This window comes from Ostrinia nubilalis, chromosome 4 (assembly GCF_963855985.1).
Source record: "Ostrinia nubilalis chromosome 4, ilOstNubi1.1, whole genome shotgun sequence".
NCBI classification, from domain to species: domain Eukaryota; kingdom Metazoa; phylum Arthropoda; class Insecta; order Lepidoptera; family Crambidae; genus Ostrinia; species Ostrinia nubilalis.
Genome location: NC_087091.1, coordinates 12,258,268 through 12,269,863, shown reverse-complemented (window position 1 = coordinate 12,269,863; position 11,596 = coordinate 12,258,268). Strand labels below are relative to the sequence as shown.

At 37.5% G+C, this 11,596-nt stretch overlaps 2 protein-coding genes across 2 annotated transcripts; both read right to left on the bottom strand.

Annotated features, from left to right (window-relative positions):
• Positions 1-652: 652 nt before the first annotated feature.
• Positions 653-2,417, bottom strand: LOC135071143 (histidine-rich protein PFHRP-II-like). The gene is made up of 4 exons (XM_063964913.1): positions 2,341-2,417; positions 1,695-2,258; positions 1,315-1,481; positions 653-819 (listed from the first exon to the last, which is right to left on the bottom strand). The coding sequence occupies exons 1-4, from the start codon at positions 2,398-2,400 to the stop codon at positions 750-752; spliced, it is 861 nt and encodes a 286-aa protein (XP_063820983.1). The 5' UTR covers positions 2,401-2,417; the 3' UTR covers positions 653-749.
• Positions 2,418-5,639: 3,222 nt separating this feature from the next.
• On the bottom strand, positions 5,640-8,721 carry LOC135071150 (cuticle protein 18.6-like). The gene is made up of 5 exons (XM_063964920.1): positions 8,650-8,721; positions 8,157-8,303; positions 7,340-7,564; positions 6,742-6,908; positions 5,640-5,781 (listed from the first exon to the last, which is right to left on the bottom strand). Exons 1-5 carry the CDS (start codon positions 8,659-8,661, stop codon positions 5,715-5,717), a joined length of 618 nt encoding a protein of 205 aa, XP_063820990.1. The 5' UTR covers positions 8,662-8,721; the 3' UTR covers positions 5,640-5,714.
• Between the last annotated feature and the right edge of the window lie 2,875 nt (positions 8,722-11,596).

Below are 11,596 nucleotides of genomic sequence, written 5' to 3'. Positions count from 1 at the left end.
GATTAATCGATTCGATCTAGAACACCTCTCGTGTCGTTCGAAATATCGATTATGTAAGAGATTTATGAATGAGGCTTGATTTCTTTATCTTTATAGATTCATGTAACTTTAATTATTTATAGATTAATATTCAGATGTCTACCTTTTTGGCTGTGATGAAATCTCTTAATATGTAATGTATTGTAAGAATACTTAAATTAGTTCTTATTACTGATTCTTCTGTAATTACCTAGACATTTTGTTGCTTGATAGTGGATCTAAAAAGATATTTTGTTTGTGATAGATTAAAAAAGTCTCACTATACAATAATACTTTATATTGCGTGTCGTTTTGAACCGCAGATAAATCTCTCTCAAGTAATAAATCACGAATCATACAAAATAACTGCAACCCAACAGTGTGACTACAGCTTTAGCTGAATTCTAACTGAAATAAATTATAATTGTCTTGTTTTCAATTCCAATTACGAGTATTGCGATAAACCAGTCATTACCGGTAGGTAATCATGTTTTTCATGATAATATTTTACAGCCGTTTAGTAATATAAAACAAAGAATCCATCAATCAATAGACTAATGATCATCATTAAGCACATAATTCGCACGCGCATAAAACACGGTTCGAAAAGGAATTTCAATAAATAAAGAAGATGTAGAATGACAATAATTTACTAATATTTAACAATGATTACACATTTAGTAACAATATACAAAACACAACGTCAGTCTTGAGGCATGCGAACTTAAATTCTAGTTGCGATGATGGCTTTCAATATGCACGTGTTGACCGGGGGCAGAGTGTTTCACTACTGCATTGAATCTGAAATAAAGCAATAAAATTGTTATAAACGTAGAACAAGCTTTATCTCATGACAAAGACATCATTCAACTATGGCTTAGTTTAGCACTTTAAAGACAGATTCATCATCATCATCATCATTTCAGCCACAGGACGTCCACTGCTGAACATAGGCCTCCCCCAATGACTTCCACATCGCACGGTTGGTAGCGGCCCGCATCCAGCGCCTTCCTGCTACCTTTATCAGGTGTTTCTTTACGAGATCGAATCAGAAATGAGGAGATCCGTAAACGAACTAAAGTCGCTGACATAGCCCGACGGATCAGCAAGCTGAAGTGGCAGTGGGCAGGACACATAGTACGCAGAACTGACGGCCGATGGGGCAGCAAGGTTCTGGAATGGAGGCCACGTACCGGAAAACGCAGCGTGGGACGTCCACCCACAAGGTGGACCGACGACCTGAAAGACAGATTAACATATAAAAAACACGTTAAGATTTTGTATCTAGAGTCTTACCCGTTGTGTTTGTCCGAGGTGTACTCAACAGTTCTGACGGATCCGTCAGCCTCGTGCAAAGAGTAAACTCCCTTAACGACATCCCCATCCCTAACCTCATGCTGGAATTTGTTGTCTCCGGTGTGAGGGTCCTCCACTTTGTACTCATATTGGTACTTGGGGTACGCCTGGAAGAGCAAAAGTATTTTAGTAAATATAATAAATAAAGTACGTTAATGTGGGATCTCACCACAGTTAATTTACATAACAGCCCATTACACATGCATAGAGCAGACGTGATCAAAATAGCTACAGTCATGATTCGAATAAACGAGTGGAAAGTTGCCATAAATTGGGAATCTGCCGTCCGTACTAATTTGGTTTTAACGGAGACTACTTACGTAATAGTCAACGGGTTCGTCGTGAGAGTGAGCTGAATGGGCGGAGTGGGCTGAGTGAGCTTCGGGCTGGTGATGGTACGCGGCCTGGTGGTATTGAGGAGCTTGGTGGTGGCTCAGAGATTCGTGAGCGGAGTGCACAGGGATAGCGTGATGAGATTGATGGACTTGGTGAGCCTGGTGAGACTCAGGTACGTGGTACGCCTGGCTTTCCTGGTGGTCTGGAGAGGCATACTGCACAGCTTGGATCTTGTGATAGTTTTGCTGCTGAAGACCGATCTCCTCTGAGCTCTGACCGTACTCGTACACGGGCGCTGCGTTTTCAGCTCCGTGGGATTCTTGCTGTTCACCCTGCTGATGCACAATGCTCTGAGATGAGTAGGCATGACCATGAGCCTCAGGCTGAGCTTGGTACTGGACTTCCTTGATTGCTTCTTGATGCAGCCTCAAAGGCAGATGCTCGTAGCTATGCCTGTACTCCTTTGGTTCCTCATGCTGGATGTGTGTTTTGAGGGTGTAGTGCTCCTCACTATAAGCAGCCACCAGGACCACAGCAAAAACTAGGATCTGCAAATTGAATGGATTAATTTAAATAGGTGAAAGGATGTTTAATACAAAACAATGATACGATTGTGTACTATACACGTACTTTAGCTAACATTTCGATCTTTCTCCTTTGACTTCCGCGATAGAACTGATGAATTAACATAGGTTATTACCTCAATATATACCAGAGACGTTACGAGAGTAGGTATTGAATCAATTTGTTACCGCTTGGGGCGTCATGTTTGAAACCCGGCGAGCGCGCAGCCTATGCATGACGTAATTTACGTAACCAATGTGAAGGTTGTCTAAATCTATATACTAACTGGTGCACAAACTAGTACATAAATTTGCAAATGCCTACTTTTGGAACATCTTTATTATAATTATGATCATCTTATTAAAATAAGTATAAGTTACCTATGCAAAAAATAACCACGTTTTTGTTGCTAGATTATATTACACCATTAGCAGTTTTAGAAACGATCTTACTTGAATAAAATTTACGTAAGTTATTAATTTGAATAGAGATATTTTGCGAGATCATTATTAATGATGATAGATCTCATGCGTGACAATATAAAATGATAGCTTTTAAAATAGAATAGATAAGAGAAGATTGAAACTCAGCCTAAAATAGACAGATGAAAGATGTAACTTTATGATGCCCATTATAAAAGTAGATAATAATATCAGTGTTACTACTTAATAAAATAAAGTTATTGATCTAATTACTGGAACTAATCACAGCACAGTAGTGATTCGATTGCGGAAAATTTTATCGATTCGGGAATCAAACTTACGACTAGGACTGCGTATCTGACATAAAATTTTTGATTTGTTTCATTCATGGTTGTAGATCACGAGATAAGAATTCATTTAGTGGAAAATAACTTTCATCAGCCATGAAAATTATCCCTTAATTTTTTAAGCAAACTCAATTATTAAAATCAATTGACCTGCTCTTATTATGACATCATTTGCTTGATCTATTACGTCAAAAGATAGCAACTCTATTTTAATATTGCTCGGTTATGAAACAATTTCATTTCTTTTATCAAGATTATAAGCTGCCAATAAGTAGGTAAAAGTTCTTTGCAAAATGCTTTATTTGAGTTTCTGCAACTAGATGGTCTAGTTTAAATATCCTATCGACAATTATTTTGAGTTTACGCTTTCTTTTGTGGCAAGAAATAACTTTATAGAACTACGATAGACCCGGTTTCTGAATTATTATTGCACCGCCAAGTCCGCCAAATCAAATTTTCTGTTTGGTCCAAAGTTCAACTGGGAAAGAATGCCATAAGGCATTAAGTTCGCTTTTTGTGTGCAATAAAGCTTTTAATAAACCCACCCTAAAATGGTGGAGAAAAGAAACTAACGCCCGTATTCACAAACATTACTATGAGGTCTCCCGATGCGCCTGGACGCACAGTGACACACGAACCAACCACAGAGCTCCATTCAACGCTGTGCGTTCGATTTGCTGCTTCACTTGAGCAAGCATCGTTTGTGAATACGGGTGTAAAAGAAAATAATAATAATTAAGATTTCCAGATTGAGCATGATCATCTTCTACTCAAGGATGAATTTAATATGACATTAGGCGATTATCACACTGCGTCGCGCTCCGCCGCGGTACGCGGGACGACAGATTTAATCATTGTATGCAAGTACCTCAGTTTGTATAGAAAACACGCGCGGCACAACACACTGACAACGCGTCTGCGCGCGGGATTTTTTATATGAAATCACGCGGACCGCGGCGGAGCGCGGCGGAGCGCGGCGCAGTGTGATAATTGCCTGATAGTTGACTAGCGGACCCCACATACTTCGATCGATTAAGAACGAACAATTAAGATCCTCCAACGCGAACACGCAGTGTGTAATTTAATATGAACTTTATTGAATAGCAATAAATTTCAAATTGACTCTACATTTTAGTTAGAAAACGTTTGTATGGGAAAAAGAAAAGGACTGTTTTTAGGGTTTTCCCTTAAATTATTCGAATTTTTCTCGCCGTAAAAACCATCCTTGGACTTCAACGAACATTTAAAAAAAAAGAATTGGTAAAATTGGTCCAGGCGTTGTTGAGTTATGCGCTTACCGCTTTTGCGATTCATTTTTATATTATAGATTAGAAAATGAGGAGCACGCTCAAGTGCAAAATCTCAATTCAGAAAGGCCTTAGTGATATCGTCCCTGATTTAGTTCTATGTAAATTGAGTACAATGTCGCACTCGATAAACTTTTTGTATTAAAACCAGAGCAAAGTTGACACAATACGCATTGCCGTTTCTCGCAAGCCGTGAACTCTGTTTCGCAACCACCAAATTATGCATTAATTGTGTCATTATGAGTCGCTGTAAGTAAGTTTGCATCTGTGAATGTATAGGTATTTGGAAATATGCGATTTTAACGCAATATTTTAAAGATTTTCGGTTTAGAGATTGCAAAGGAAACCCATTTTAGGCACCCACCGGGCCCGGGAATTCCATCTAGAGATTGCTACTCGGTATGTTTTTAACCCGGCCGGGCCCGGTTGCATTCCTCGCTAACCTGGACCCAGTGGGTGACTAAAAGGGCACCGGGCCCGAGAGTTCGCATCTCTATCTCGGTTCCCTAGAACTCTTGAATTTCTTACTAAGATATGCATTCGTGTGGGTCAATAAGTAATGGTATAAATAAGTCGTCGTCGTAAGTATGTTAAAGTAAGCCTACTTTAACATACTTACGACGTGCACTGAAAGGACTATATTAGTATGCAACCCGATAACTTTCTACTGTCACGGAAACGGATTTCCTTCGTTCATCTAAAATCAAGATTAGGCAAGTAACTGGGAACTTTGTTATGCAACTAATCAATCGGTTACGGTATCATATACATACATATTATAATAGTAAATCATAAAACACGCATGATTTTAATACATTATGCATGATCTACATTTATAAAATCTTACGAGATGATGAGTAGATGATGTAGTTTGTAAAGCAAGAAGCTTAATCCTTCAAGCTCCGCGAATCTAGACACAATAGATAATCAATTGTTATGACATTAATTAATGCCGTCTGGGACTCAATCGGTTAAGATGTGAGTCATGACTTCAATCAATCATGGTCTCTTAATGATTAATATTTTATCGTCATAGTTATTTATACGTACTTCTAAAAAGATAAGTTTCTTGGGCTATTTTTTCTCAGCACTACAACTGGCCTACTAAGTAATACTTACAGTAAGTAATACTAAAATAAAACTATTCATAAACATTTGATTGATCCAGTAATATCTTTGAACATTTTCTAAAGTGTCATCTTGCCCCTAACTTAGTACAGTTTGTCCTTAATCTACCACTAATTCGTTAAAGTGGATAGAAGAGGTAAATGAGGTATTATGAAAACTCGTTTTATGACTGAATAAAATTATATTAACATCTTAAAACTAATGAACACATAGCTTAATTAGGTAGAGTCTGTAATTTAGTGGTGGTACTCATGATGCTGAGGCAGGACGTGCTTCGTTGTAGTCTTGACGTTAGCGTTGAATCTGTAAGAGAACAAATGTATGAGATTAGTGGGCAGTTGTAATATTCTAAACATTTGAAGGAACATTATCGCAGTTTGTTAAACACTGAGGGATATTAAAATCTCTTGCCAAACTAATGAATTACGTCTCATTACGTAGGTCATGTAGGTACAGTATCTTTTTGGTACTAATGTGAATGACTTAGCGAGAAAGCCAATTTAAAAAATACCTTCCTACTTCTACAATAAACATCTAACAGTTTTTGAAGAAGGCTTTTTTCAATAAAATTTTATTCTGATAGGTTTTAACCTACAGTTAAAGTTAACATTCTAATTATTAACTCTCGTGGTATAAACAAGTAGCATTACCATACAAATACTGATTGTTAGAATAAATTTCGCATGAAACGAAAAATATGGTGTCTAGATCGCGACTAGCCTACAGTATCTTGATCTGCCTTTCTCACGTAGGCAAAGATTAATATCCTCTAGCTTTCTAAGTCTAATTTGTATTAGTGTCGCGTAGGGGAGACTGAGGTTAGTTGTAACAGAGGAGAGTTGAGACATTGTCGATTTTTTGAACTTATTAACTACTAGCGAGCTCGTAACAGTGCGCGTTTTTAGTTAAAGCCTCGAGCTAACAAATGCACGCTGTTGCGAGCTCCCTGAAGTCAACAGGTTCCCAAAAATCGACAATGTATCAATCAATACTCATCATCATCAACATTTCAGCCATAAAACGTCCACTGCTGAACATAATAGGTCTCCCCCGATGATTTCCACAATGGCCGGTTGGTGGCCCTCTGCATCCAGCGCCTTCCTGCTACCTTTATGAGGTAGTCGGTCCACCTTTTGGATGGACGTCCTACGTTGCGCTTTCCGATTCGTGGCCTTCACTCCAGAACTTTGCTGCCCCATCGCCCGTCAGGTCGTCTGTTACAACACTCCTCGGTTACAATTAACCTCGGCCTCCTGTACTTACCCAGACTTCTTGTCGGAGGAGTACTCGACAGTGCGGATAGATCCGTCGGCGTCGTGCAGGCTGTAGACGCCCTTCACGACGTCGCCGTCGCGGGTCTCGTGCTGGAACTTGTTGTCGCCGGTGTGAGGGTCCTCCACTTTGTACTCGTAAGTATACTTGGGGTGAGCCTGGAAAAGACGATTGTTAGTGAACTGGAGTTGGGTGAGTCAAATGTTTGTTTGTTACACGTGTCATAGTTAGATTAGAATAAGTGAAAATATTTTTTTTTTCGAAGATATAGTTACCACGGTTATTGCAATTCGTAAAACTCAAAAAAATATTTTTGAGTGAACAATATTGGCGAAGAACATGGGCAGAACCAATCAGTTCATTCATTTTTTTTTACTATAATTGTATTTTAACTAACTATTGCCTGCGGCTTTACCACGTTTATTTGTATCGTTACAGCCTAGCCTTATATTACAGCCTATATGCTATTCTGATGTATAAACAATAATACTGAAAAGTGTGCCATTTATAAGGAAGCACAAACCCTACACCTATCTTTGGCTGCTATACCATAGTAACAACTAAAAACTAAATATCAAGTTTTACTTACGTAGTAATCCTCTTCATGGTGAGATTCCTTGTGCTTTGGCTCTTCGTGATGAACTGGAGCTGGAGCGTGATGAACTACAGGAGCGTGATAAACTGGAGCTGGAGCGTGGAGCTCATGGACTGGAGCCAGGATCTCGTGAACTGGGGCAGGCTGCGCAGGCACGAAGTAGTGGTTAGGAGCTTCGTGCTTCTGTTGAGTCACGTGGACAGTGTGGACTGGGACAGCCTAGAAGTTATTGAATGATTAGTTTTTTTGATCAATGGATGTGACCTCCTTCAAGTAAGTATTTGGGATCAAAGATAGCCGTGTAAGAAATATAATCCTTCTCCCAGGTTCATTTTAAGACTAGGTATAGCTACACTGAAATTCATCTTAATCAGCATTATGTCTTGTTGTGCTAAGTTGTTCGAAACATTCGTCCATGATGCTTTCTACCGCCATTTTGAGCCTTTCTTGGCACAGCATCAACATGGTTTTGTCAAAAATAGGTATGGAACTAGATTGACAACCTATTTGTCTATCGTAGTCAATGTGATAACGAAAAATTGAGTAGGTACCACACAGAGCAATACTGTAGTACCTAACTAAGTAGACACTTAGAGTAGGCGCACACCGTTGATTTTTCGTCGGCCGATAGTTTAGTCGGGCTGTTGATCAGTATGGGCATGTATGGGAGTGCGCACACTACGCCGATTTGATTTGACCGATTCTTCATACAATTTGAAATCGGGCACAACTATCGGCCAACTAAAAATCAACGGTGTGCGCCTACTCTTACTCGTAGTTCATTACTTTAATTAACTTATTTTAATCTTACCTTGTATGAGATTGTATGGACAGGGTGATGCACCTCAATTTTCTTGGGTGCTTCGTGTTGGATGACCGTCTTGTATTGATGGTGGTAGTCGTGGTGGTGGTAGTCCTGGCAAGAGGCAGCCGCCGCGAGGGCGAGGAAGCACAGAACCTGTTGAAAATAATAATAGTTAATCTTTTAACGCCCGTCATAATGCTGATGATAATGTTATTAACGCAACTGAATTAATAAGGCTTTTAATAAAATTAATCATTTTTTTATTCATAAGGTTTATTTTTTTTATTTAGGTTATTTTATTTAGACGCTATAGAGATACTTAAAATCTAAAATTACTTTTTTTTTTTCAATAATGATAGCGAACTACAATTTGTAGTAACTATTAAAGAAAAAAAATTAATGAATATTTCAAATTTCAAAGTGTAAACTTAGAAGTTGTATTAAATGCTAAGGAATTTCTTAAATATCTTCCTTGATTTTTTTATTATTATTAATTTACCTTGGCGACCATGGTGTTGTTTTTCCCACAACTTCGGACACAAGTCTGGTGCCTCACTCACCAGGACCTCTTGCCTTTATACATTAAAAACAACTCTCCAAAACTGGTTTGATCAATTTGGGTTACTCGCCTTGAAAAGTAAAAAGAGCACTTTTTTCATTCACAAACTGAAAATCTGGTTCATGTGTAATTTGAGTGGTCCTAATTGGACACCTTGCGTAACACCCTCCGATACTCACTCAAGTGTTGAGTGGGGTTCAGATTAATCGAGCCTTTCTTTTATTTTAGTAAATAAAAGAGCCCAAAATAACAATAAAACGAAGAGAGGAAAACCCATTCTCTCCCGTCAAAAAAAGTTTTGTAATTTGAAAGAAGCTGTCTAATTTTCATGTTTATTGCCTTTTAAAATAATGTAGTTTCATTCATAAAAAAACTCGAGTATGCAAAGTATATTCAAGCATAATCAAACATATGCAACATCAATTTCTAAAGTAGCGTTTTCTCAATTTTTGCATCAAAGATCGACTTTGTGTTTTCAAGCGCTAATTAATGATTCAATAGTGACGTGCTTTCAAACATTATTACATAACAGTAATAATCATAGTGACTCATGCTTAGTTAATAAGGCCAAATTAAAACTAGAACTCAATGTAGGTACAAAAGTGTGACTGAAATTATTAGTATTTCAGATAACATAATCTGGATAAAACATACATAAATGTTTTGTTATTAAGTATTAGTATGAGTACTAGCGCTATAAGACCAAAATTAAGCAAACCTTGTAAACTGTGTGTGTGTACCTACTATGCTTACTTGTTGGAAACTAACAAAGAGGTTTACCTACGTATACTATTTATTTTTAATTTATGAAAGAAAATAAATTTTGTTGCTCTTTTGTTTTGACAAATACAAAAATTCATAAATAAAGTATCTTTTTACCGACCAATACTAACATAATGTTCATGCATGCAAACTTTTTGTTCGTATAAAACCATTATAGCCTCTTTGTCAATGTCATGAATCCTTATAATTATATGGGAACCATGGCTGCAAGGTAGCGAGGTGATCTACTTTTAAAGCCTTCCCGTTTTTGATTACCGGTCAGGTTTCACTTTCAAAACCCAGCCGAGCGTCTTTACGCCTCTGCTTAATATTCTGACTTGGCATAGTAAATGCGTGCGTGTCTCGATATGTTAAAAACTATAATTGTGTTAATTTGTTGTAATTTATGTATTGCAATTATTATTTTTATCCCGATAAACTGCTTGTGTTAGTCATCACCAATTTGAAGACGACTGAAGCAGACTTTGTTTGACTAGGGACAAATGTCCATATACGTATGTCACTAGTTTCCCGAAATTGGTTTCACGAAACTTGTTTTTTCAACCTCGACATTGCCAGCCGCGTCTCGCGCATTCATGCTTGCTACTGCGAAACAGTATTGCTTACCATTGCTTGATTGTATAATCAACAGCACATTAACCCTCTTAGGTACTTACAAAAGTTATACTGTTCATCGAGCGTATAATTTTTGGTAAGAGGGTGAGTATTTAGATTTAATTTTTACAACTACAAAGCGGAAGGTGCCTGGATGCGGGCGACGCAGGATCGGTCTTTGTGAAAATCCTTGGGGGAGGCTTTTATCCAGCAGTGGCCGTAATTAGGCTGTAACGATGACAACTACAAAGATGCCAGATGATATTTAGCTTAATGTTGTTTGTCCTGACATGCCCCACACTTTTTTTCGAGAACTATTTGTATTTGTAAATAATAATTTATTTTTATGAGAAAAGTAATGCCTACACTCTTTCTACTTTTCAGGCAACTATCATAATAAACAGCACAATATTTTACGTTGAATGTTGCCTACAACAGCTTATAGAGCATCACAATTAAATAATCCACGCAATCTCTAAGTTATCCATCTGTAGACAGTTTAATGTCGCAACATTACGACTTCCATTCAGAAGATGAGTGGCCCTGACTCGAGGCGCCGTTTTCTTGCTCGGCTGAACTTGACCTGAGAGTCGGAGTAATCGGATTGTTTGTAGTAAAGATAACGATCTCGTTTAAATAGAGATCGCAGGTCACGGTTATGGTGTTGGTGACTTGGGCTGTTTTAATATGCTGTGTAGATTACGTTTATGATGGAACATCAATCGATTTGAAATGATTAAATGGAATATTTTTACCGGTCCGGATGTCGCTAAGTCCTGCACCCCCTTTGCTATACCCTAAACTTTTTTTTTAAATTCAGTCTAAAAATATTACAGGTTACAACTTGATCTGTTTTTGTCGTTGATGAAAAAGATGACTCGAGATGTAATTTGATCAGAGAGTTATTCATGCAATAAGAAAATTAAAATGAAGCAAAATTATTCGTATATACGCTGTATACTATAGCGTATTATTTAATTCTCGTAATCATTACTAAAGTGCACCGGTTACAGAGCTATAAACAGGAGTCAAATTACAACGTTTTGTTTAACACGCAACGTATGCACGCAATAGGGCTTAAAGGCTATTATATTATTTACCAACATTGTATACGATTTAAGAATTGGCTGTCTCTGTCCCACCTACACGCCCTTATTTTGCTCTCAAGTAAAAAAAATGAGATATACTAATAATAAGTATGTAGTGTATGTGTGTATATACAGTGTGTTTGTGATAGAGCTAGCGATAATTTAGGGTGATGTTATTAATGTCAATTTTATCGACAAATATGCCCCTAAAAACGTGCCAGTCAGAACTAAATTTTTTGACAAAATTTAAAATTAATGTTTAATGTTTTTTTTTTTAAGATTTTTGGTCATTATTTTTCATTTTTGTGTTTTTTTAATGACACATTATTATTGGCTTACAAATGCAATTTTTTATTTATCTGTAAGACGGGGCATATAAAAAAAAAATACAAAAAAAAAATTAAGCCCCCCCCCCCATTCCA

Coding starts and splice junctions, on each gene's coding strand:
- LOC135071143 (XM_063964913.1), bottom strand. CDS start 2,400: ATGTTAATTCATCAGTTCTATCGCGGAAGTCAAAGGAGAAAGATCGAA. Junction 2,259..2,340: donor AGATCGAAATGTTAGCTAAA/GTACGTGTATAG, acceptor TTCAATTTGCAG/ATCCTAGTTTTTGCTGTGGT. Junction 820..1,314: donor ACCTCGGACAAACACAACGG/GTAAGACTCTAG, acceptor GCTTTATTTCAG/ATTCAATGCAGTAGTGAAAC.
- LOC135071150 (XM_063964920.1), bottom strand. Junction 7,565..8,156: donor TCCATACAATCTCATACAAG/GTAAGATTAAAA, acceptor AATAACTTCTAG/GCTGTCCCAGTCCACACTGT. Junction 6,909..7,339: donor ACCATGAAGAGGATTACTAC/GTAAGTAAAACT, acceptor CGTCTTTTCCAG/GCTCACCCCAAGTATACTTA.